This window comes from Taudactylus pleione, unplaced genomic scaffold (assembly GCF_031769625.1).
Source record: "Taudactylus pleione unplaced genomic scaffold, aTauple2 ptg000011l, whole genome shotgun sequence".
Classification (NCBI taxonomy): Eukaryota; Metazoa; Chordata; class Amphibia; order Anura; family Myobatrachidae; genus Taudactylus; species Taudactylus pleione.
The window spans coordinates 430,421-458,271 of NW_028284414.1; the positions used below are offsets into that span (position 1 = coordinate 430,421).

General features: G+C 43.9%; 1 protein-coding gene across 1 annotated transcript in view; it reads right to left on the reverse strand.

The window, feature by feature from the left end:
- SUSD4 (sushi domain containing 4) overlaps positions 1-27,851 on the reverse strand; it is a 341,394-nt gene that overhangs the window by 211,419 nt on the left and 102,124 nt on the right. Inside the window, exon 8 of the mRNA XM_088467876.1 lies at positions 2,561-2,740. Coding sequence (XP_088324002.1) covers positions 2,561-2,740 — 180 coding nt within the window. The remainder of the gene's footprint in view (positions 1-2,560; positions 2,741-27,851) is intronic.

Genomic DNA, 27,851 nt, shown 5'->3' on the forward strand with positions numbered 1-27,851 from the left:
TGTAACAGGCCATACACAGGCGGAGTTGCTCTGTAACAGGCCATACACAGGCGGAGTTGCTCTGTAACAGGCCATACACAGGCAGAGCGGGTCTGTAACAGGCCATACACAGGTGGAGCTGCTCTGTAACAGGCCATACACAGGCGGAGCTGCTCTGTAACAGGCCATACACAGGCGGGCTGCTCTGTAACAGGCCATACACAGGCGGAGTTGCTCTGTAACAGGCCATACACAGGCGGAGCTGCTCTGTAACAGGCCATACACAGGCGGAGTTGCTCTGTAACAGGCCATACACAGGCGGAGTTGCTCTGTAACAGGCCATACACAGGCGGAGTTGCTCTGTAACAGGCCATACACAGGCAGAGCGGGTCTGTAACAGGCCATACACAGGCGGAGTTGCTCTGTAACAGGCCATACACAGGCGGAGTTGCTCTGTAACAGGCCATACACAGGCGGAGTTGCTCTGTAACAGGCCATACACAGGCAGAGCGGGTCTGTAACAGGCCATACACAGGCGGAGCTGCTCTGTAACAGGCCATACACAGGCGGAGCTGCTCTGTAACAGGCCATACACAGGCGGGCTGCTCTGTAACAGGCCATACACAGGCGGAGTTGCTCTGTAACAGGCCATACACAGGCGGAGCTGCTCTGTAACAGGCCATACACAGACGGAGCTGCTCTATAACAGGCCATACACAGGCGGAGCTGCTCTGTAACAGGCCATACACAGGCGGGCTGCTCTGTAACAGGCCATACACAGGCGGAGTTGCTCTGTAACAGGCCATACACAGGCGGAGCTGCTCTGTAACAGGCCATACACAGGCGGAGTTGCTCTGTAACAGGCCATACACAGGCGGAGTTGCTCTGTAACAGGCCATACACAGGCGGAGTTGCTCTGTAACAGGCCATACACAGGCAGAGCGGGTCTGTAACAGGCCATACACAGGCGGAGTTGCTCTGTAACAGGCCATACACAGGCGGAGTTGCTCTGTAACAGGCCATACACAGGCGGAGTTGCTCTGTAACAGGCCATACACAGGCAGAGCGGGTCTGTAACAGGCCATACACAGGCGGAGCTGCTCTGTAACAGGCCATACACAGGCGGAGCTGCTCTGTAACAGGCCATACACAGGCGGGCTGCTCTGTAACAGGCCATACACAGGCGGAGTTGCTCTGTAACAGGCCATACACAGGCGGAGCTGCTCTGTAACAGGCCATACACAGACGGAGCTGCTCTGTAACAGGCCATACACAGGCAGAGCGGGTCTGTAACAGGCCATACACAGGCGGAGCTGCTCTGTAACAGGCCATACACAGGCGGAGCTGCTCTGTAACAGGCCATACACAGGCGGAGTTGCTCTGTAACAGGCCATACACAGGCGGAGTTGCTCTGTAACAGGCCATACACAGGCGGGCTGCTCTGTAACAGGCCATACACAGGCGGAGCTGCTCTGTAACAGGCCATACACAGGCAGAGCGGGTCTGTAACAGGCCATACACAGGCAGAGCTGCTCTGTAACAGGCCATACACAGGCGGAGCTGCTCTGTAACAGGCCTTACACAGGCGGAGCTGCTCTGTAACAGGCCATACACAGGCAGAGCGGGTCTGTAACAGGCCATACACAGGCGGAGTTGCTCTGTAACAGGCCATACACAGGCGGAGTTGCTCTGTAACAGGCCATACACAGGCGGAGCTGCTCTGTAACAGGCCATACACAGGCAGAGCGGGTCTGTAACCTGCAGATCACGCTGAGACTTATTAATCTCCAATGTACAGAAGAGAGTGTACAATGTCCAATATCCGGAGTCTCCAGAGTGATTTATATGGTGATCAAACACTAAAATATTTACAGCTGAGTCTAGTTGGCAGCAAGATGGTGCCGTCTGGTTGCCCTGGTGCCCATAACCTAACGCGTCGCTGTTGTACGTAGTTTCTATGGCAGACATGTACAAGTCTGAATGTGCTATTCTCACAAACACAGAGGGATGATAATTGTCAAGAAGTAAAGGGTTTAATATACCCACATATATCATACTGTCAATTTATTTTCCTGGAGCCATTGGTCATGACACAGAGCTGTTCGCAAAATGGGCGTAAATTGTTCTATAAAAAAGAGTGTGTGTAAAAAAAGCTTATTTTCAGCCCATATCCAGCGCGGTATCTCTCCGCCTCTGCAGCGGCAGCCTCTGCGCCTCGTTCACGCCACGTCACCAACAGATGGCTAAGACGTCCCATCAGGCGGATATGCGTGTTTCTGCAGGACTGCGTGAGCCCTATTTGTGTAAAAACGCCATTCACTGCCATATGCGCGCAGGTCTGCAGACGCGTATATGCGTAGGTACGGCCAGTGAGCATGTGCGCAACGATTTCACACCAGTTATGCCACGTTATGCGCGCAAACTGGCACAGAGCTCAGACTGCATCAGCCCCAAATTGTCATCTTAATATATATTATACAGGAACGGGAAACGTACAGTAATATACATGTTATATTCTCACTCAGAGCCATAGTACTGGCTCACTGTCCTGCAGACAATACGACTGGACATATTACTACACCTTGACACATCGGCAGATTTTCCCACGAGCCGTCATCTTGACATAAGGAAGCCATGTTGTCCAAATCTGGATAACGTGTCTGGAACCCTTCCCGGCAGCTCATTATTAACTTGTCTCCGGTCCTGTACGTCTTGTTTAGGATATCTGCATCTTCAATGTATGGAGCAAGGCAATCTGTGACTGGAGAACCAAGAAACAACATGGAATTAGTACATTATGTCATAGTATACCTTCATGTATTATCATTTATATTTTGTGTATATAAGAAATTAATAATATTGTATTTATTGTATACTCGTCACTGACGGGTTTGGTATAAACGATCTACTGTAAAAAGATAGACCCTGTCGACAATTTGTCCCTGTCTACCTACTGACTGTCTACCATCTGCTGTGATTAAAAGAATCCGATTGTGGTCCGTCAGGGGGTTTCCAGGTACTCAGAAACCCACCCTGTGTGCGTCACTGCCACTACCTCTGTGATGTCACTGGTTCCTAGTGAATGGATAGGCTGCCTTCTCAGTGATATCACTGGTTCCTAGTGAATTGCATTCCATCATTACTGGCTCAACCCACAAACTAACTGCCTCCACTTTAAGCCAAAATGGGGCCCACTACGCACACAACGTACGCTTTGTATGATCTCATGAGCAGAGTAGGGCCCCAGCCAGGGGTGTATTAAGAGAGGAGGGGGCCCGTATTCACTCACCTTCCAAGGCCCCCTCCTCTCTCTGGCGGCCGCGGCGCACTGACAGGTTCAGTAAACTACGGGCACTAGTCTGGCAGCCATTTACCTGTCGATTTCCATACTGCGCATGTGCAGAACTCCGGGAAAAAGGCCACGGCGGCCATGTTCCAGGCGTTTTGTGTAGCACCGCTCCAGCAGACGTGGGACTTCGGAAATTTATGTATGGGTGACAATCCTTAAATGGGAATATGACCGATGGAGCTTGAAAAAAACACATAAACTTGAAAGGATTCCGGAATGCTGAGAAGTATCAAATACGGAGCCAGCAGAAACCAAAATCTGTGACTTATACAAGTGCATCTGGAGAACTATAGAGAAGATTTTAAACGCTTAGAAAAAGAATAAATATTGGAAAGATTATTGGAGTTACATTTATGGAGAAATACAAACGTTGTAGCTCATGTCTAACCAAAATCATGGGTCTTTGAGAAATTCCTCCTGGTCCCTTTAAACCCCAAAAAATCCTTTTTAAACTTTTTTCTTTTTAAACTTTACTACCTAGCCAGTATGTCAATTCTATTGTTCTTTAATAATGCTAAAGTAATGAATTATAATATGAGATTGTGGTTTGAATCCTACACTCTAAATTATAAATTGAGTAATATGTGGGTTGAATATTTCCCCATAAGGTAATATATAATATTATGGAGCCTAATGTCTATTTTTTTCTTTAAGTCATAGATCGCGGTAAAACAAACTCATAAATATGCTAAAGTATGGGCGGAAGTTGAGCCTGATATGAATAACATGGCGCTTCATGCCAGGAGCATGTAAGAAGCCGGACAACGCTATTCATGTTCCCATGGAAACGAATAATCCGGTTGCGGAGGTACAGTGACGTGAAGGGCGGAAGTAACTACACAGCCATTGTGAGGATTGGCAGGAGAAGGGCGGATGTGTTAGAGAATGGCGGGTCCACGTGACAAGAGAACAACACAGCCTCCGGGGCGGACCTGATGTATCCAGCCAAGCCCGGCTCCTGAGAAAAGCGGCAACACACTGGATGTGATGTAATTACTAAGGGCGGAAGTCCTGGACAGTAAAGCGGATGTTGCCCTTTCTTAACAAAATGTTTCAACAATTTTTGACTGTTTGAAAATGTAAAACAAAGACCAGACATAAGGTTAAGAACATGAGTCATAGTGGTAATGCGCTCACCGTATGCTGAACGGTTTTTGATTAATATTGTGATACGAGTTAAACAGGAAGTGATGCGGCCTCCTAATCTTTGATGAACTAGTGTGGGGGTAGAAATAAGAAAATGCCCCACCATACCAGTATCCCCTTGATGAAGTCCCCATGACGAAACGCGTTGGGGGTGATTTTGCCTTGCCTCTTGAACCTATGAAGGTGTTAATTCCTATCCACTTTGTTCAGATAAGCTATTTATTTATCTTTTAAAAAGAATATTTTCTTTTTATAGTGAATAATACATGCTGAGTTTTAGACTTTTTTCCTCTGATTTCATCCATCTGTCTTAAAAAGGGTCTATTGTGTTTTATATGTATGTTATATATTTTTTAATTTCTTTTCTTTTTTACTCTTGTGTATTTGGTGTCTATTAAATTGTTAATTATTTATTCATAAGCACTAGCACTTTAATTCTTTGATCACAGTATGGGTTTGAATATTTAATCATTTTGTCAATAGATGGTATATTATATTTATATGACTAATGCACTTTGGTATAACAGTCGCTCTACAGACAACTTATTTTTCATATATATATATATATATATATATATATATATATATAAGTAGAAAAAAAGGGGGGGGTAGCACTCACCAGTCTTCTTAAAAACATTTCTTTATTACATCTCAGTAAAAATTTGACAGCATATAATATATATATATGTACCATGAGGAAAATGTATTTTTTAGCATTGAAACGTCAGTCATTTGGAGCCACTGTGTCTTGTCTTATTTCACCCCTGAGTGCCGCCGAGTGTGTACAATATCTATCTATCTATCTATCTATCTATCTATCTATCTATCTATCTATCTATATATATACACACACACACACACACATTATATATATAAATATATATATACAGTATACATATACACAAACATACATATATAGGGCCTGATTCAGCAAGGAACGTACAGAAGAGAACGCACGCACTTGGCTGATGGTTTTGCTCTGCGCATGCGTACTAGCCAGTGCGATCGGGTTACACGCAGTGTGTACGCAGACCTCTCCGATATTGATTGACAGGAAGTGCCATTTGTGGGTGGTGACGGGGAGTGGTCAGGCAAACGCAGACGTTATAATGCCATTATAGGAGCGTGCATAATTAAGGCAGTCTGGCGGCATAATCAGCCATACCGTAAGATGTACACAGGAAGCGGCCAAAATCCTGCGGCAGGTCAGGTCAACCACTATTATGCTAATGGGTCAGATGGTTCCCGATGTTACCGATGTCTACGCTATCTTGCGTACTGATCAGGCTGTGAGTAAAGGGAGATGGGCGGTTTAGTATGGGGCAATTTATGTATTTTTATGTATTTAAGGAGATAGCGTAGGGGGTGTGCATGCCCACATGACACTAGCCACACCCACACAGCATTGGTCACACCCACACAGCACTGGTTACAGCTCCTCCCCTTCTCCATATAGGCCCTTGGACATTTTCAGCCCCAGGCCCATGTGGTCCCTAATCCGACCCAGTAAATTCACAAGTTTATGTTGGATGCAGCTGTAAGCATTATGCTTGTATGATGTACACTCCAAAAATGTTTGTTTTCAGTGAGTAAAGGTACCTAGAATGTGTAACACCACACAGCTGAATTGCCTCCGTCGCCCCACAGGGGTGGGATTAATATATCGGATAGTCAGTAGTTCACTCTTTGATGAGGTGATTTCCAAAGTCTTTACTCCAATGTGAGAGCAAGTGATTAGGGAGTGGGTAAAGCATCAATAACTTCTCTCAAGGTGCTGCAGTCACACAGACAGTTCTATGACCCACTGTGCACCCAGGCCCGACAAGTGCTCCTAGTTATATACGGGTTTGTTTGTAGAACAAGATGGCGGCTTATGCAGAGGAGCAAAAACGAGATTTCATTCTGTAGGGATGAAAGGGTGGGGATACAATTTGTAGGGCTTTCTTTCTTTTGTGGAATGAGACACAACTACACAAAACGGGAAGCAGTCGGGAAGCCGACATGCGGAATCCCGACCACCGGCTTCCCGACTGTCTAATCACGGCAAGGGTTAAATGACAGGTGTTGAAATCCTGAAGCCTGTCATTTTACCTATAACGGGACCCCGACACCAGGCTTACCGATAGAAGGTAAGTTGGGTGCCGGGCGCGGACAGCCGTGTGGGGGGGAGGGATAGGTTAGAGGGCTCCTGGGGGAAACTTTGCTTTAGGCACCCTAGTTTATACTTACCTTAGTGTAGTCGGGATTTTCACCCATGTCGGGCTGGCGCTGTCGGGATTTGAACCGCCAGCAATGCGGCCGGCGGTAAATCAACTTGATTTGTGACCTAGCTCAGAGTTAGGAGGCTGAATTTTTTGAACGCAAGGGCTGGTTCTAAGCTGGTACACGGTTAAACCATGATACACTTTTGCCTAGTGGACCTCTTCAGATTTTCCTGCCCCTTCTGCAAGCTTCTAGTTTGTAACGTTATGCCCACCTGGGGCTCTCACTGTGACCTAAAGCAAAACCCCCCCATCTGATGGAATGCCCGGCTTCCCCCTTTGTGTGCCTCTCCTATTGTGGCAGGAGAATCAGCTCTGGACGCAGAGGCCTGTCTCTAGTGGCTTGCACCTGGATGATGGACTGGTTCATCAGGAGAGTTCTGATGGAGGTCAGGTGCAATAAGGGCATGTCCACGTTAATGTGTCCACAGGAGGGCCTGGAAAGAGTTGAATAGTGGAATAAGGGCCTGATTCAGAGCCGGACGCTATTTGCGCTCGCTCGTTCAGAAAAAGGGGCCGGCTATTTAAATTGAGCGCTCGCTCTTTGCGGTCTGTTGACGCCTCTATGTCTGAGCGAGCAAACGAAATATGCGCTCGCTATTTTGTAAAGACACCCCCTGGCCGCTCGCATCCTACGTCATCTCCGCTATTTATTTGATTAATCGAGTACATCGAAAGGCATATGAACTGCTCGCAGTGCTTGTGGTTGGATTTTCCTACCGCAATCATGCGACCAGTTCAGCCTAAGAAACAACCAAGTGACGTGGTCGATGACGCTGCTTTGTTAATTATGCACACCCTTAAAACGCCCGTTTTGACCGTTTGGCACGCCTGCGTTCGGATCTCCACTCCCCGTTTTCAAGCACCTTCCCCTGTAAATACCCACAGACGCCTCATTCTGTCACTCAAATTAGCAGGCATTCGCTATTTTGCGAGCACACAATTTCCAACCGCAATGACTGGTTCGCGCATGCGTATTACAACCCATACGCATGCGCAGTTGTGCGAACATCGCTCGGAGCGAACGAGCGGCAGCTTACGAGCGGCTCTGAGTCAGGCCCTAAATGCCTATGAAAGCCGTATTATTTGGGGATGGTAAAGGGCAAGGGCAAATTCTGAGAGATGAGGGTCTTCTTGGCTGCTTGCAAATGCTCCCCTGGCGCAGATTGGTGCTGCGATCATTGGGCAAAGCTTCTGCTTTTAGATATTGTTTAATCAATTAGATTTTTTTTGTAGCATACAATGGGGTCTAGTTACTAAGCAGTGTTAGGAGACAGAGTGAAAAGTGATAAGGTGCCAGCCAATCAGCTCCCAACTGTCATTTTTCAAACACAGCCTGTGAGATGACAGTTAGGAGCTGATTGGCTGGCACCTTATCACTTTTCACTCTGTCTCCTAACACTGCATAGTAAATAGACCCCAATGAGCTGTTTGTCTTAGAGCGGTTATAAAGGTTAAAAATTATGTCTAATAACAATTATGTTTGTTGCACAGAAAAGAAACGGTTTAGAACAATTAGGTTGAGCCTGGGATGTTGGTGGGCTATTCACTGCTCTTGTCATCTTTGTGACCAGTGCCCGAGCAGGGTGACTGTGCAGGCTCGGGTGGTGGGGAGGCAGTGCTGTTGGCACCAGGAGGAAGTCCAGCACTGCGTAGAGCGTACTTAGGCTGTACAGACAGGAGGGTACATGTCGCTCCAGGCAGTTCTGCAGTAATGCTACAAGCTACAGTACGCCACAACGGCCCTGTTTGTGATAGAGGGCATGTCCGGCTCTAGGGTGCTGGTCCAGGCTGGGACAATAGTATTCCTGTATATATTGGACATAATACCAGTCTGTCTTTAGGCCCCCATACATCAGCAATTGATTGCAGCAATCGTGCAATTTGCAATCGATTCTGTATAAGAATCTTTCCCCTTTTCAATCGATTGCAGATTGCAGAGATACCACAATCGATTGAAAAAGGGAAATATTTTTATACACAATCGATTGCAAATTGCACGATTGCTGCAATCAATTGCTGATGTATGGGGGCCTTTAGTGTGGAGTAAGCTCACACAGTTGTGTGTTGGAATATGTGGGCTAAGCATGTATCATTGAATCACTCCATGAATAATGAGACTGCGCAAATAATATGACTGAGTGAATGCATTAGATGATTAGACGTACAATCAATAGGAAGTCGTGCGCAAGTACAAATGCAGGAGAGAAATGAGACGTATTATACTGATGTTCTATAGCAGAGGTTCTTGAACTCCGTCCTCAGGACCAGGGGCGCCGAGAGGGGGGGGGGAGCGGGTAGAAATTACCCGGGCCTGAGCTTGCTGGAGGGGCCCAGCACACAGCATCGTGGCTGCTATGAAGCAGCCACAGCGGTCTCCTATGCCTGTGGGGGGAGCGATCAAACTAATCGGGCCCCCCACTGGTTGTGCGCCGCGCAAAAGTTTTTCTTCACTCAAAGGGGGCGTGGCCACGCCTCCCATGGTTAGGCCACAACCCCTTTACCCAGGCTCACCGCGGCTCTCGGCGGGCCTGCTCAGGACCCCACACAGTTCAGATTTTCCAGGTCACCCAGCAGGTGCACAGGTGTATTCATTACTCACTGACACATTTCCCAGGTCTCCCAGCCGGAGCACAGGTGTATTCATTACTCACTGACACATTTCCCAGGTCACCCAGCAGGTGCACAGGTGTACTCATTACTCACTGACACATTTCCCAGGTCACCCAGCAGGTGCACAGGTGTACACATTACTCACTGACACATTTCCCAGGTCACCCAGCAGGTGCACAGGTGTACACATTACTCACTGACACATTTCCCAGGTCACCCAGGCGGTGCACAGGTGTACTCATTACTCACTGACACATTTCCCAGGTCTCCCAGCAGGTGCACATGTGTACACATTACTCACTGACACATTTCCCAGGTCACCCAGCAGGTGCACAGGTGTACACATTACTCACTGACACATTTCCCAGGTCACCCAGCAGGTGCACAGGTGTACTCATTACTCACTGACACATTTCCCAGGTCACCCAGCAGGTGGACAGGTGTATTCATTACTCACTGGCACATTTCCCAGGTCACCCAGCAGGTGGACAGGTGTATTCATTACTCACTGACACATTTCCCAGATCTCCCAGCCGGTGCACAGGTGTACACATTACTCACTGACACATTTCCCAGGTCACCCAGCAGGAGCACAGGTGTATTCATTACTCACTGACACATTTCCCAGGTCGCCCAGCAGGTGCACAGGTGTACTCATTACTCACTGACACATTTCCCAGGTCACCCAGCAGGAGCACAGGTGTACTCATTACTCACTGACACATTTCCCAGGTCACCCAGCAGGTGCACAGGTGTAGTCATTACTCACTGACACATTTCCCAGGTCACCCAGCAGGTGCACATGTGTACTCATTACTCACTGACACATTTCCCAGGTCACCCAGCAGGTGGACAGGTGTATTCATTACTCACTGACACATTTCCCAGGTCACCCAGCAGGTGCACAGGTGTACACATTACTCACTGACACATTTCCCAGGTCACCCAGCAGGTGCACAGGTGTACACATTACTCACTGACAAATTTCCCAGGTCTCCTAGCCGGTGCACAGGTATACACATTACTCACTGACACATTTCCCAGGTCACCCAGCAGGTGCACAGGTGTACACATTACTCACTGACATATTTCCCAGGTCACCCAGCAGGTGCACAGGTGTACTCATTACTCACTGACACATTTCCCAGGTCACCCAGGCGGTGCACAGGTGTACTCATTACTCACTGACACATTTCCCAGGTCACCCAGGTGGAGCACAGGTGTACTCATTACTCACTGACACTTTTCCCAGGTCTCCCAGCAGGTGCACAGGTGTATTCATTACTCACTGACACATTTCCCAGGTCTCCCAGCACGTGTACAGGTATACACGTTACTCACTGACACATTTCCCAGATCACCCAGCAGGTGCACAGGTGTACTCATTACTCACTGACATATTTCCCAGGTCACCCAGCAGGTGCACAGGTGTACTCATTACTCACTGACACATTTCCCAGGTCACCCAGGCGGTGCACAGGTGTACTCATTACTCACTGACACATTTCCCAGGTCACCCAGCAGGTGCACAGGTGTACTCATTACTCACTGACACATTTCTCAGGTCACCCAGCAGGAGCACAGGTGTACTCATTACTCACTGACACATTTCCCAGATCTCCCAGCCGGTGCACAGGTGTACACATTACTCACTGACACATTTCCCAGGTCACCCAGGCGGTGCACAGGTGTACTCATTACTCACTGACACATTTCCCAGGTCTCCCTGCCGGTGCACAGGTGTACTCATTACTCACTGACACATTTCCCAGGTCACCCAGGCGGTGCACAGGTGTACTCATTACTCACTGACACATTTCCCAGGTCACCCAGGCGGTGCACAGGTATACACATTACTCACTGACACATTTTACAAGTTCCACAGGTGGAGCTAATTATTTCACTTGCGATTCTGTGAGGAGACCTGGAAAACATGCACTGTTTAGGGTCCTGAGGACCGAGTTTGAGAACCTGTGTTCTATAGGATCGTACTATCATCTCATTTTGCGTTGTAAGTGGGATTGTGCTGTGGGATCATAAAACGTGATCCAGTCAATATCCCGGCAAGTGGGATGCCGGCCCTTAGAATACCGGCGCCGAAAGCACGATGCCTGTCAGAATTCCAGCGCCATCATCCCGACTGCTGGCATCCTGAAGGTAAGTAGTGGGGTTAGGGGGAAGGTTTGGGGTTAGGGATAGGCACTAGGGGGATGGGAGTTAGGTTTAGGCTGCTGTGGGGTAAGTTTAGGTACTAGGGGGGAGGATTAGGTTTCGGCAGTGGGCAGGGAGGGGTAGGGGGAGGGGTAGGATTAGGATACTATCCTAACTCTGTCAGGACTTTGACTGCTGGGTAACAGAGCGTGGGCATCCCATACCCAACACCATAAAACACTTACGTGTCTATTCAGCAATGATTTTCTTACATAAAAAATGCTTTTCGGGAAATAGATACTTTTCCTGCCTACACTACCTTATCGCATCTGGAAACAGTGCTGCGCATGCGCTGTTACATCTGTAAAACCAGCGCATGTGCAGCACTGCCTACAGATGCGGTAAGTTTGTGTACCCCCCCCCCGACCTCCCCCACTGACCCCCTCCGCTCACCTCCCCCCCCCCCCCGACTTACCTGTCCGCGCAGCAGCCTCCGGCTCCGTCCTGCTGGTCTGTCATGTGGTTTCCCAGCAGACCACATGACAGATTAGATTAAAAAAAACAATATTTTTTTCTTTTTCTAAACTTTCTTGTGCTCTGCTGGGGAGCACACGTGTCCGACCAGCCTCCGGAGCCTGAGGACGGAGCAGAGCGCCGGAGGGACTCGTCGGGGGACCTGCACACGCAGATACAGGTAAGTTTCACCTGCTATTCGCCACCTCACAGTGGCGAATAGTAACTGCATCAAATTCAGAAAATTGATAATTTTCGGAATTTGATGAATACCACAATTTCCACATCCCCATACTAATGTACTAATGTACTAATGTATGGGGAGTGTGGAAATTAACGCAGGGGAACTTAGCGAGGAGATATCTGTGATATCTCCTGTGCTAAGTGGCTACATGAATACCAAAATAACGTTATTTAAGGAAAATGTCCTTAAAAACGTTATTTTAGTGATGATGAATAGGCCCCATATACTCCTTAAAATACAGTAGACAACACCAGTGCAGCACCAGGGGGAGCGCATTAGATTATTATTGTTTATTGTTTAGAAACTATAGAGCTGACACTTTGGAGCTGTTTGCAAAATGTGCACAAATACTGCATTAGCATACTATATATATATATATATATATCTCAAGATGCATCTGCCTGGTTTATGTGAATCATCTTTCTTAGGGAGTATTTGTGCCTGCTCAGTAGCCTCCCTGCCACAACTTGCCAACTTTTCTGCTGCTCGTAATGGGAGGGAGCAGTCAGGTGGGTGGTGCGGTGGGTGGGGGGGAACGCCACAGCGATTGGGTCATCGTGCTATACAATGCCACAGTTATAGATGTGGGGGTTCCTGACTTCTGAGCATTTCGAAGAGTCAAACTTTAACCCAGGGATGGACATTGGATTTCAATGTTTCTCTGCTATCAATGGCCCTGATTCAGAGCCGGACGCTCTGACCAGAGCGCTCGCTCTGAATCAGGGCCCACCTCCATTAATATGGAGCGTCCTCCCGGACGCTCATATAGCTGTGGGTCACCAGGCTTTTGCTCGCAGTTTCGATGGTCGCGATGGTCAAGACCATCGCGACCATCGAAACTGCGAGCAAAAGCCTGCGGTTGGGTTTTTCAACCGCAAGGCCAGGAGTGATTTTGGCTCTATCAGAGCCAAAATCACTCCCACTGACATCACTAGTGATGTCAGTGGGGCCGGCTTCAGACGGTAGGCGTTCCCTTGGGAACGCCTACGTCTGGCAGGCACGCCCCCGGCACGCCCACCAAAGGGGGCGTGCTGTCAGTCACCATCGACAGCACTCCCCCTTTGATGAGACACTCCGAGCGAAGGAAAGTCCTTCGCTCGTCGGGTCTCGCGCATGCGCACGACGGAGCTCCCTCCATCGTGCGCATGCGCAGTGGGGACCATCGACCCACTTGCGAGCGGACAGCCGCTCACGAGTGGGTCTGAATGAGGGCCAATGTTTTCACCATTCGATGGCGGCTTTCCGATGGTAGCTACCATCGAATAGTGTGAAAGCGATGGCCATCCGATGTTAAAACACAGCTGAATTCAGCTGTTTAACATCGGGTATGGCCGCGGGATGCTATTGCGCATGCGCAAACAGGGATTTTTTTGCACACGCGCCAATTATATTAATACATTTTTCCATCTAATTATTTTGAGGCGATGGTTAGCTACTATCGCATCTAAAGTTTTGAAGGCAAAAGCCCAGCCATCATTTGATGGTGGGCTGCCGATGTCCATCCCTACTTCAAACTCATTATACCGTCCCACCTCTCGGTACCTCTGCTGGTGACCTGACCACATCTAGCACCCATGGAACAAGCCCCACCAGCCCCCATACATTTGTCTCTATAACCATGACCAGTAAATGCAGCTTTTTTTGTAATTTTTATCTCGTGCATTTTATTTCCCTGTTCCAATTCACACTGAAGAGACCTTTTATAGACCCCCCAACCTGACCCCTTCCTTCCACTGGTATAAAATGCTCTGCTCCTGAACCTCACACGTCATTTCCCGCTATGGTTTCCTGGACTGAATTAATAAATTGATGAGGAGGGTGTTTGTAAAACATTAGCTGAATAATTCAGCCAAGGCAACTGCAAGTGGAGAGTACAGAATGTTTTGTAGCACGTCTAACAAGACCGGTAACGTTCTAAGCCGCAGAACTTCCTGCTCAGATTCCTATCGCAGTAACCGGGCTAAAAAGAACCAACTGACGTTCGGAAACCAAAAAAAAATAAAACTTCTCATTAATAAGTTAAATCGGATCATATTCCTGCAACAGGAGAATAAATAAAAATACTGTACGTGCGAAAATCAAAAGCTGTCATTGATCTCGGTGCTTTAATGCTTTGCAGTACACACGGTCAGCAGGGCATTGTGCATACATGATTTTGATATGTATTGCTTTGATCAATGGTTTATTACACTGACACTCTAGATAGCGGTAGATCATTGATCACAGTACTGCGCTATCCCAGGGCTTGTCTGATGATCACTCTTTTATCTACAAATGGCTGTCACGACAGCCCCCATCTCCCATGTGCAGGAAGGATGACGAGAAACAAAAGTAATTTACTAAATAGATATTTATGTTTCCTTCCTAGACTACAAGATTGCTTTTACAGTCCTGGGGACACCTGCAAATTGTTTTCCAGGCCTCCTAAATTAGTTTTTACAGCAGGATTGCGGCAGACAATCCATTTCCGAACCTGCGCTGTGTCAGAGGGGCAATTGCTATTTCCCGGACGTAGCCCAAACGGCCATATTGCTCACCATGGAATCTCCTTATTAACTCTGAGGAATAATAACCTAACGTGCCTGAGCCTGGGCTGTCCCAACAAGCGACGGTGTCAGACGCGATACATGTTACTACTGCTTCAGTTATTAGATCTCTGTAGGTAAAGCTGCTGTCTCAATAATAGATGCAGTCAGTAAGTCACTAATTAAAATGTCGACAGTTCCATTAGGGTTAGCATTAGGGATAGAATTGAATACGGTGTTAGCCATTGTAGCCTTGGGGTTGCATACTGTATCCCCGGCACTGACCAAACGCACATGTGCGATCAGCAGGCCGCACATGCGCAGTAGTGAGACGGTCCCCAGGAAGTGAAGGTAAAGTGATCATTAATGCGTTCACTTTATTTTCACACATCGCAGAGACGGGCTCCTATCAGAACCCCTGCATGTGTTTCATGATACATCCGGGCAGTCCATAATTTATTAATGGCGGCTACTAACGTAGTTATGTAACGGCGTAGAAACGCGCAGGAACGCCTGCATTCCTCTGACCACCCTCCTCTCCACCCCCAAACAGTGGTTCCTGTCAATCATTTATTTGTACCGCTGCATGTCCGATCGCAGTGGCCAGCTTGCGTACGCGCACTGCGATGCATACGCAGAACGCAAACATCGACCGGTTACGTGCGTCCGCATCCTTGCGATCCAACATGAATCAGGCCCTATGTACAATGCTCAGTCACCAAAACATGTGCTAAGATAGTAATACATGTAAATTCTTCACGTTTCTAGGATTTTAAAATTATGGGGAAATATGTATGTATGTCCTGTATGCATGTATGTCCAGTATGTATGTATGTCCAGTATGTGCGTATGTATGTACAGTATGTATGTATGTACAGTATGTATGTCCTGTATGTATGTATGTCCAGTATGTATGTATGTATGTACAGTATGTGTGTATGTCCAGTATGTATGTACATACAGTATGTATGTATTTATGTATGTACAGTATGTGTGTATGTCCAGTATGTATGTCCAGTATGTATGTATGTATTTATGAACGTCCAGTATGTATGTATGTATGTATGTACAGTATGTGTGTATGTCCACTATGTATGTACATACAGTATGTATGTATGTATTTATGTATGTCCAGTATGTATGTATGTATTTATGTATGTCCAGTATGTATGTATGTCCAGTGTATGTATGTATTTATGAACGTCCAGTATGTATGTATGTACAGTATGTGTGTATGTCCAGTATGTATGTACATACAGTATGTATGTATGTATGTATTTATGTATGTCCAGTATGTATGTATGTATTTATGTATGTCCAGTATGTATGTATGTCTAGTATGCATGTCCAGTATGTATGTATGTATTTATGTATGTCCAGTATGTATGTATGTCCAGTATGTATGTCCAGTGTATGTATGTATTTATGAATGTTCAGTATGCATGTATGTATGTATGTCCAGTATGTATGTACAGTATGTATGTATGTACATACAGTATGTATGTATTTATGCATGTCCAGTATGTATGTATGTATCTATGTCCAGTATGTATGTATGTTCAGTATGCATGTATGTATGAACAGTATGCATGTATGTATGTATGTATGTACAGTATGTATGTATTTATGTATGTCCAGTATGCATGTATGTACAGTATGTATGTACATACAGTATGTATTTACGTATGTCCAGTATGCATGTATTTATGTATTTCCAGTATGCATATATGTATGTATGTATGTACATACAGTATGTATGTATTTATGTATGACCAATATGTATGTATGTATTTATGTATGTCCAGTATGCATGTATGTACATACAGTATGTATGTATTTATGTCCAGTATGTATGTATTTATGTATGTCCAGTATGTATGTATGTCCAGTATTTATGTATGTGCATACAGTATGTATGTCCAGTATGTATGTATGTACAGTATGTATGTATGCCCAGTATGTATGTACATACAGTATGTATGTATTTATGTCTACTATGTATGTATGTCCAGTATGTATGTATTTATGTATGTCCAGTATGTATGTATGTATGTCCAGTATGTATGTATGTATGTACAGTATGTGTGTATGTCCAGTATGTATGTACATACAGTATGTATGTATGTATTTATGTATGTCCAGTATGTATGTATGTATTTATGTATGTCCAGTATGTATGTATGTCCAGTGTATGTATGTATTTATGAACGTCCAGTATGTATGTATGTACAGTATGTGTGTATGTCCAGTATGTATGTACATACAGTATGTATGTATGTATGTATTTATGTATGTCCAGTATGTATGTATGTATTTATGTATGTCCAGTATGTATGTATGTCTAGTATGCATGTCCAGTATGTATGTATGTATTTATGAATGTCCAGTATGTATGTATGTATTTATGTATGTCCAGTATGTATGTATGTCCAGTATGTATGTCCAGTGTATGTATGTATTAATGAATGTCCAGTATGCATGTATGTATGTATATCCAGTATGTATGTATGTACAGTATGTATGTATGTACATACAGTATGTATGTATTTATGCATGTCCAGTATGTATGTATGTATCTATGTCCAGTATGTATGTATGTTCAGTATGCATGTATGTATGAACAGTATGCATGTATGTATGTATGTATGTACAGTATGTATGTATTTATGTATGTCCAGTATGTATGTATGTCCAGTATGCATGTATGTACAGTATGCATGTACAGTATGTATGTACATACAGTATGTATTTACGTATGTCCAGTATGTATGTATTTATGTATTTCCAGTATGCATATATGTATGTACAGTATGTATGTATGTATGTACATACAGTATGTATGTATTTATGTATGACCAATATGTATGTATGTATTTATGTATGTCCAGTATGCATGTATGTATGTACATACAGTATGTATGTATTTATGTCCAGTATGTATGTATTTATGTATGTCCAGTATGTATGTATGTCCAGTATTTATGTATGTGCATACAGTATGTATTTCCAGTATGTATGTATGTACAGTATGTATGTATGCCCAGTATGTATGTACATACAGTATGTATGTATTTAAGTATGTCTACTATGTATGTATGTCCAGTATGTATGTATGTATTTATGTATGTCCAGTATGTATGTATGTATGTCCAGTATGTATGTATGTATGCCCAGTATGTATGTACAATATGTATGTTCATACAGTATGTATGTATTTATGCATGTCCAGTATGTATGTCCAGTATGTATTTATGTCCAGTATGTATGTATGTATTTATGTATGTCCAGTATGTATGCATGCCCAGTATGTATGTATGTACAGTATGTATGTACATACAGTATGTATGTATTTATGCATGTCCAGTATGTATGTATGTACAGTATGTACGTACAGTATATATGTATGTACATACAGTCTGTATGTATTTATGTATGTCCAGTATGTATTTATGTATTTATGTATGTCCAGTATGTATGTATGTCCAGTATGTATGTACATACAGTATGTATGTATTTATGTATGTCCAGTATGTATGTATTTATGTAAGTCCAGTATGTATGTATGTCCAGTATGTATTATATGTATGTATGTACTATATGTATGTCCAGTATGTATGTATGTATGTTCAGTATGTATGTATTTATGTATGTCCAGTACGTATGTATGTCTAGTATGTATGTCCAGTATGTATGTATTTATGCATGTCCAGTATGTATGTATGTATGTACAGTATGTATGTATGTACAGTATATATGTATGTACATACAGTATGTATGTATTTATGTATGTCCAGTATGTATGTATTTATGTATGTCCAGTATGTATGTACATACTGTATGTATGTACATACAGTATGTATGTATTTATGTATTTCCAGTATGTATGTATTTATGTATGTCCAGTATGTATGTATGTCTAGTATGTATGTCCAGTATGTATGTATTTATGCATGTCCAGTATGTATGTATGTATGTACGGTATGTATGTATGTACAGTATATATGTATGTACATACAGTATGTATGTATTTATGTATGTCCAGTATGTATGTATTTATGTATGTCCAGTATGTATGTACATACTGTATGTATGTACATACAGTATGTATGTATTTATGTATTTCCAGTATGTATGTATTTATGTATGTCCAGTATGTATGTATGTATGTCCAGTATTTATGTATGTGCATACAGTATGTATGTCCAGTATGTATGTATGTACAGTATGTATGTATGCCCAGTATGTATGTACATACAGTATGTATGTATTTATGTATGTCTACTATGTATGTATGTCCAGTATGTATGTATGTATCTATGTCCAGTATGTATGTATGTTCAGTATGCATGTATGTATGAACAGTATGCATGTATGTATGTATGTATGTACAGTATGTATGTATTTATGTATGTCCAGTATGCATGTATGTACAGTATGTATGTACATACAGTATGTATTTACGTATGTCCAGTATGCATGTATTTATGTATTTCCAGTATGCATATATGTATGTATGTATGTATGTACATACAGTATGTATGTATTTATGTATGACCAATATGTATGTATGTATTTATGTATGTCCAGTATGCATGTATGTATGTACATACAGTATGTATGTATTTATGTCCAGTATGTATGTATTTATGTATGTCCAGTATGTATGTATGTCCAGTATTTATGTATGTGCATACAGTATGTATGTCCAGTATGTATGTATGTATGTACAGTATGTATGTATGCCCAGTATGTATGTACATACAGTATGTATGTATTTATGTCTACTATGTATGTATGTCCAGTATGTATGTATGTATTTATGTATGTCCAGTATGTATGTATGTATGTCCAGTATGTATGTATGTATGTATGTATGTACAGTATGTGTGTATGTCCAGTATGTATGTACATACAGTATGTATGTATGTATTTATGTATGTCCAGTATGTATGTATGTATTTATGTATGTCCAGTATGTATGTATGTCCAGTGTATGTATGTATTTATGAACGTCCAGTATGTATGTATGTACAGTATGTGTGTATGTCCAGTATGTATGTACATACAGTATGTATGTATGTATGTATTTATGTATGTCCAGTATGTATGTATGTATTTATGTATGTCCAGTATGTATGTATGTCTAGTATGCATGTCCAGTATGTATGTATGTATTTATGAATGTCCAGTATGTATGTATGTATGTATGTATTTATGTATGTCCAGTATGTATGTATGTCCAGTATGTATGTCCAGTGTATGTATGTATTTATGAATGTCCAGTATGCATGTATGTATGTATGTCCAGTATGTATGTATGTACAGTATGTATGTATGTACATACAGTATGTATGTATTTATGCATGTCCAGTATGTATGTATGTATCTATGTCCAGTATGTATGTATGTTCAGTATGCATGTATGTATGAACAGTATGCATGTATGTATGTATGTATGTACAGTATGTATGTATTTATGTATGTCCAGTATGTATGTATGTCCAGTATGCATGTATGTACAGTATGCATGTACAGTATGTATGTACATACAGTATGTATTTACGTATGTCCAGTATGTATGTATGTATGTCTACTATGTATGTATGTCCAGTATGTATGTATGTATGTATGTCCAGTATGTATGTATGTATGCCCAGTATGTATGTACAATATGTATGTTCATACAGTATGTATGTATTTATGCATGTCCAGTATGTATGTCCAGTATGTATTTATGTCCAGTATGTATGTATGTATTTATGTATGTCCAGTATGTATGCATGCCCAGTATGTATGTATGTATGTATGTATGTACAGTATGTATGTACATACAGTATGTATGTATTTATGCATGTCAAGTATGTATGTACAGTATGTATGTACAGTATATATGTATGTACATACAGTCTGTATGTATTTATGTATGTCCAGTATGTATTTATGTATTTATGTATGTCCAGTATGTATGTATGTCCAGTATGTATGTACATACAGTATGTATGTATTTTTGTATGTCCAGTATGTATGTATTTATGTAAGTCCAGTATGTATTATATGTATGTATGTACTATATGTATGTCCAGTATGTATGTATGTATGTCCAGTATGTATGTATTTATGTATGTCCAGTATGTATGTATGTATGTCTAGTATGTATGTCCAGTATGTATGTATTTATGCATGTCCAGTATGTATGTATGTATGTACAGTATATATGTATGTACATACAGTATGTATGTATTTATGTATGTCCAGTATGTATGTATTTATGTATGTCCAGTATGTATGTATGTATGTCCAGTATGTATGTATGTACAGTATTTATTTATTTATTAACAGTTTCTTATATAGCGCAGCATATTCCGTTGCGCTTTACAAACGATGATAGAACAAAACAGGGTAATAACCGACAGACATAGAGGCTTACAATCTATAGGAGTATGTATTATATGTATGTACATATGTATGTATGTATGTATGTACTATATGTATGTCCAGTATGTATGCACAGTATGTATGTATGTCCAGTATGTATTGTGATAGGATCACTGGTAAAGTGGTCTGTGACAGGGACATTTATCCCAGATTCCTGTCTTATGTGTTTTAAATCCCCAGGAGAAAGTCTGCAGTGTAGCAGGCTTGAGTCTCAGCTTTTTGAAAAGCCGGTTTGGGACCTGGGGGTTGTGGGTGAGAGGAGAGGGAGGGCTCCACCCACGGCCACTCCAGGTTTTGGTTCTCGCAGCCTGGTAACAGGCTTGTTAGGGTTTCCACCTGAGAGTGGCCAATATAAGCCTAGTGTGTGTACTTGCATCCAGACTGGTGTGCTGCTTCCCTGCTGCTGTGGGTATGTGTAAGAAAGGAGTCCTTCTACCCAGGAGAGGGAACCCCTAATCTGACTGTGTCACAATATGGTGGAGAATGCGGGCATTCACACACACTGAAGTTGCAGCAAGAGGAAAACTTTCCATTTAAAAATTAAAGGGACAGACACTCAATTTGTAAGTGTGGAAATAACGCTGTGTCCTTGGAGTCCCATAGAGGAGGCGTCAGCCAATGCTCAGAGAGGCAAGGTTCAGCTTCCAACCTACACCCCAGGACAAAATGGAGGACATTATTAAGGCCTTGCTCCAAGCTACAGCAGCTCAGCAGGAGACTAACAGACTTCAACAGGTCGCCATTGAGGAAACCCGCCAGGCCTTAGCGGAAAACAGCCAGGCCATAAGAGAGGTGGTACAGCACCTGGTCGCCCGGCCCAGAGAAGTTACTACTGGTCCTCCCACCCCCACTCACTCCGTACGAGCCAGTCACTTCCTCCAAAAGATGACTTCGGGCGATGATGTGGAGGCCTATCTCGCCGCATTTGAAAGAACGGCCGAAAGGGAGAGTTGGCCCAAGGAGCAGTGGGCAAGTCTGGTGGCACCTTTTTTGTCTGGGGAGCCACAAAAAGCATATTTCGACTTATGCCTGGCTGATGCCAAGGACTATAAAAAACTAAAACAGGAGATCCTAACTCGCTTGGGAGTCACCACCTTTGTTCGTGCCCAACGGGTCCACCGCTGGGAGTTCCATATGGACAAGCCTCCACGTTCACAGATGCATGACCTCGTCCATCTGTCCTCAAAATGGCTACAGCCCGAGACGCTGACGGGACCACAGATCGTGGAAAGGGTCGTGATGGACCGGTACCTGCGATCATTACCTGTGACTCTGCGCAAGTGGGTGAGCCATGCAGACCCTAAGTCCACGGACCAGTTGGTCGAGCTGGTGGAGAGGTACGTGGCAGCTGAGGAGCTGATGAATATGCCCCACCGAGCCCCGATGGCGCACTGGCGAACTCCCACAGACACTGGTAAGACTGTTCCAGGGGAGAAGGGTGCTGGGCGGTGGGATGTACCTAAGACTGAGGGTGCAGAACCTGGAGACAGGCCTGCTAGGCCAGGAAGGTTCTTGCCCCGTAAACGACTAGACATTAATATGACTCAGTGTTTCCGATGTGGTGGCTTCGGCCATATTGCCGCTAATTGTTCACTTACAACTGAACCTATGCAATGTGATACTGCTCATGTCTACCGCAGGGGGTCTTTCTTTGCGCAGACAGCCTGTACGGCTGACCGGCAGGCTGAGACTGATAATCACATGTGTGTACTCACTGTAGATGGCAACCGAGTAGAGGCACTGTTAGACTCTGGTAGCTTGGTGACACTTATAAAAGCTGAGCTGGTGAACCCCTTGAGGCATAAGGGGAAAACTGTTGGTGTGACCTGCATACATGGGGATACTCGATATTATGTTACTGCCGAGGTGAACATCGAGACACCATGTGGCTCTGCTATAGTTTCTGTGGGTTTGGTGCATGGTCTGGTGTACGATGCAATATTGGGGAGAGACTTTGCTCACTTCTGGAAGTTGTGGGAAAGCCGTTTTGTTCCAGAGGTGAACAACCCCGATCCATTTGAGAAGGTTGTCGATGTAGTGGAGGAGGGAGTTTCTTCTGAGTCAGAGTTATTCCCTTTTTCTACTATGATTGGCGAACTAGAGAATGCGGAGCGTGACGGTGGCCCGCCAACTGATGTGCCTCCCATTGAGGTGGGAAGTATTGTTGGGCCAGGTGATCGTCTGCCTGATTTAGAGGTCAGAAGAGAGGTCTTTGCCGTGGAGCAGTTGAATGACCCTACTTTGGTAAAAGCCAGGGAGAATGTAAAAGTAGTTGATGGTAAACCCGTAGACCCTGATAGTCCTTTGTCCTATCCCCACATGGCAATGTGTCAGGATTTGTTATATCAGGTGACTAAGAAGGGGGAAGATATTGTGGAACAACTAATAGTTCCCAAAGCCTACAGAAGAACAGTGTTGGATCTGGCCCATGGTCATATAACGGCAGGCCATCTAGGGGTAGAGAAAACCACTTAGCGAATAATGCAGAGGTTTTTCTGGCCCGGGCTTCATAAAGAGGTGTCTGACTTTTGCGCATCCTGCCCTGAGTGTCAGTATCATGCTCCCAGGCCACATTTTAAGGGTCCACTAGTTCCATTGCCTATTATAGAGGTGCCGTTTGAAAGAATAGCGATGTATTTGGTTGGACCCTTGATTAAGTCTGCCAGGGGACACCAGTATATTCTGGTCATAATGGATTACGCTACCAGGTACCCGGAAGCGATCCCGTTGCGCAATACGTCAACCAAGACCATTGCCAGAGAGCTAGTTCATGTATTTAGCAGGCTGGGTATACCCAAGGAGATACTAACTGACCAGGGTACACTGTTTATGTCAAAAGTCATGAAAGAGTTATGCCGCCTGTTCAAAATCGAACAGTTAAGAACTTCGGTTTATCACCCCCAAACCGATGGGCTGGTCGAGAGGTTTAACAAGACGTTAAAACACATGCTTAGGAAAGTGGTCGACAAGGATGGTAGGGATTGGGATTACTTATTACCGTATTTATTGTTGCCCATAAGAGAGGTTCCCCAGTCCTCCACCGGGTTTTCACCCTTCGACTTGTTGTATGGGAGACACCCAAGGGGGTTACTAGACATTGCCAAAGAGACATGGGAGGGGCAGTCTAGTCCTTACAAAACGGTGATTGAGTATGTTTCTCAAATGCAGGAGAGAATTGCTGCGGTAGTGCCGATAGTGAGAGAGCACCTGGAACAGGCTCAACAGGCACAGCAGAGGGTATACAACCGCAATGCCCGGTTACGCAGCTTTGCTCCTGGGGACAGAGTGTTAGTGTTGGTTCCCACTGTGGAAAATAAACTTTTGGCTAAATGGCAAGGGCCCTTTGAAATCTTAGAATGAGTGGGGCAGGTCAATTACAAAGTTTACCAGCCGGGGAAAAGAAAGCCGGAATAGATATACCATATAAATCTGTTAAAGCCCTGGAAAGATAGAACGGTACTGTCGGCCGTCCGAGCCCCTCCAGTAAATCCAGGGCCCTTAGTTCCCGAAGTGACAGTGGCAAAAACCCTGTCGGCAATTCAACAACAAGAGGTCAAGGAGTTTCTGATCAGAAATAGGGTGCTGTTCTCTGACGTACCTGGGAAAACCTCGGTCATTAAACATGACAATCACTGACCCAGGGGTTAAAGTTAATCTAAAGCCCTATAGGTTACCAGAAGCACAAAGAGAATCGGTGTCGAAAGAAATTAAAAATATGCTAGAGTTAGGGGTTATTGAAGAATCACATAGTGAATGGTCAAGTCCCATTGTGTTGATTCCAAAGCCCGACGGGAGTGTGCGTTTCAGCAATGACTTCCGAAAGTTGAACAGTGTTTCAAAATTCGATGCCTACCCGATGCCAAGAGTGGATGAACTGATTTAGAGACTAGGGACGGCAAGGTATTTAACCACTCTTGACCTAACCAAAGGGTATTGGCAAGTACCGTTAACCGAGAGCGCCAAACAAAAGACAGCTTTTTCAGCGCCAGAGGGCTTGTTTCAGTACAAGATGTTGCCCTTCGGGCTACATGGGGCACCTGCTACCTTCCAAAGAATGATGGACAGGATTCTAAGGCCCCATAGACGGTATGCGGCTGCTTATCTGGATGACGTGGTCGTTCATAGTCCTGATTGGCAGTCTCACTTACCCAGGGTGCAAGCAGTGTTGGACTCCATCTATAAGGCAGGTTTGACAGCCAACCCAAAAAAGTGTTGTCTAGGCATGGAGGAAGTAAAATATCTGGGATACACCATTGGCAGAGGCCTGATAAAGCCTCAGCTCAATAAGGTTGATGCCATACAAAACTGGCCACGGCCTCTGAATAAGAAGCAGGTGAGAGCCTTCTTGGAAATTACGGGGTACTACAGGAGGTTTATACCCAACTTTGCCACCATGGCAGTCCCACTGACTGACCTGACCAAAGGCACACAAAAAGTCATGGTAGAATGGAGTCCTGAGGCAGAGAAAGCTTTTCAGGAGTTGAAAGTAGCGTTGTGTTCCCAACCAGTCCTGATAACTCCTAATTTTGAAAGGGAATTCATAGTACAAACCGATGCATCAGAAGTAGGTATAGGAGCGGTCCTGTCCCAGAACATGGAGGGTGAGGAACACCCTATTTTCTATCTAAGTAGAAAGTTGAATGTACATGAGAGAAACTATGCCACAGTGGAGAAGGAGGCGTTGGCCATAAAGTGGGCATTAGAGGCTCTCAGGTACTACTTGGTTGGAAGAAAGTTCAAATTGATCACTGACCATGCCCCTTTGAAGTGGATGTCCGAAAATAAGGACAGTAATGCGAGAATTACGAGATGGTTCTTGGCGTTACAAACTTTTAAATTTGCAGTGGAACACAGGCCAGGAAGCCAGCTGGCCAATGCAGACGCGTTGTCACGCGTTCATTGTTTGGGGGCTTCAGTTGTTCCGCCCCACAGGTCGAAACAAAGGGGGGGGATATGTGATAGGATCACTGGTAAAGTGGTCTGTGGCAGGTACATTTGTCCCAGATTCCTGTCTTATGTGTTCTAAACCCCGAGGAGAAAGTCTGCAGTGTAGCAGGCTTGAGTCTCGGCTTTTTGAAAAGCCGGTTTGGGACCTGGGGGTTGTGGGTGAGAGGAGAGGGAGGGCTCCACCCACGGCCACTCCAGGTTTTGGTTCTCGCAGCCTGGTAACAGGCTTGTTAGGGTTTCCACCTGAGAGTGGCCAATATAAGCCTAGTGTGTTGAGGGCTGATTGTCTCACCTGGGAGAGCAGACAAGGAGTTTGCTCAGAGACACTTGAAAACCTATCCGTGAGTACTGTGCTGTGCCTTGTTGATGGTGAGGGCATTAGGCCCTGCCAGGTTATGGTAGTGAGGGAACCACCTGTGAAGTTAGTGCCCCGACAGGGCTAGGATTTATGTTTATGTTTTCTTTATGTTATTTCTGACATTGCACAATAAAGACTGGCGCCGACCAGCTTGTACTCGCATCTAGACTGGTGTGCTGCTTCCCTGCTGCTGTGTGTGTGTGTAAGGAAGGAGTCCTCTACCCAGGAGAGGGACCCCCTAACCTAACTGTGTCACAGTACATACAGTATGTATTTACGTATGTCCAGTATGTATGTATTTATGTATTTCCAGTATGTATGTATGTCCAGTATGCATGTATGTATGTACAGTATGTATGTATGTATGTACATACAGTATGTATGTATTTATGTATGACCAATATGTATGTATGTATGTATGTCCAGTATGTATGTATGTCCAGTATGCATGTATTTATGTATGTCCAGTATGTATGTATGTCCAGTATTTATGTATGTGCATACAGTATGTATGTCCAGTATGTATGTATGTATGTATGCCCAGTATGTATGTACATACAGTATGTATGTATTTATGTCCAGTATGTATGTATTTATGTATGTCCAGTATGTATGTATGTCCAGTATTTATGTATGTGCATACAGTATGTATGTCCAGTATGTATGTATGTATGTATGTACAGTATGTATGTATGCCCAGTATGTATGTACATACAGTATGTCTGTATTTATGTATGTCCAGTATGTATGTATGTCCAGTATGTATGTATGTATGTCCAGTATGTATGTATGTATTTATGTATGTCCAGTATGTATGTATGTATGCCCAGTATGTATGTACAATATGTATGTACATACAGTATGTATGTATTTATGCATGTCTAGTATGTATTTATGTCCAGTATGTATGTATGTATTTATGTATGTCCAGTATGTATGTATGCCCAGTATGTATGTACAGTATGTATGTACATACAGTATGTATGTATTTATGCATGTCCAGTATGTATGTACAGTATATATGTATGTACATACAGTATGTATGTATTTATGTATGTCCAGTATGTATGTATGTATTTATGTATGTCCAGTATGTATGTACATACAGTATGTTGTATTTATGTATTTCCAGTATGTATGTATGTATGTCCAGTATGTATGTACAGTATGTATTATATGTATGTATGTACTATATGTATGTCCAGTATGTATGTATGTCCAGTATGTATGTATTTATGTATGTCCAGTATGTATGTATGTATGTCCAGTATGTATGTATTTATGCATGTCCAGTATGCATGTATGTACAGTATGTATGTATGTACAGTAT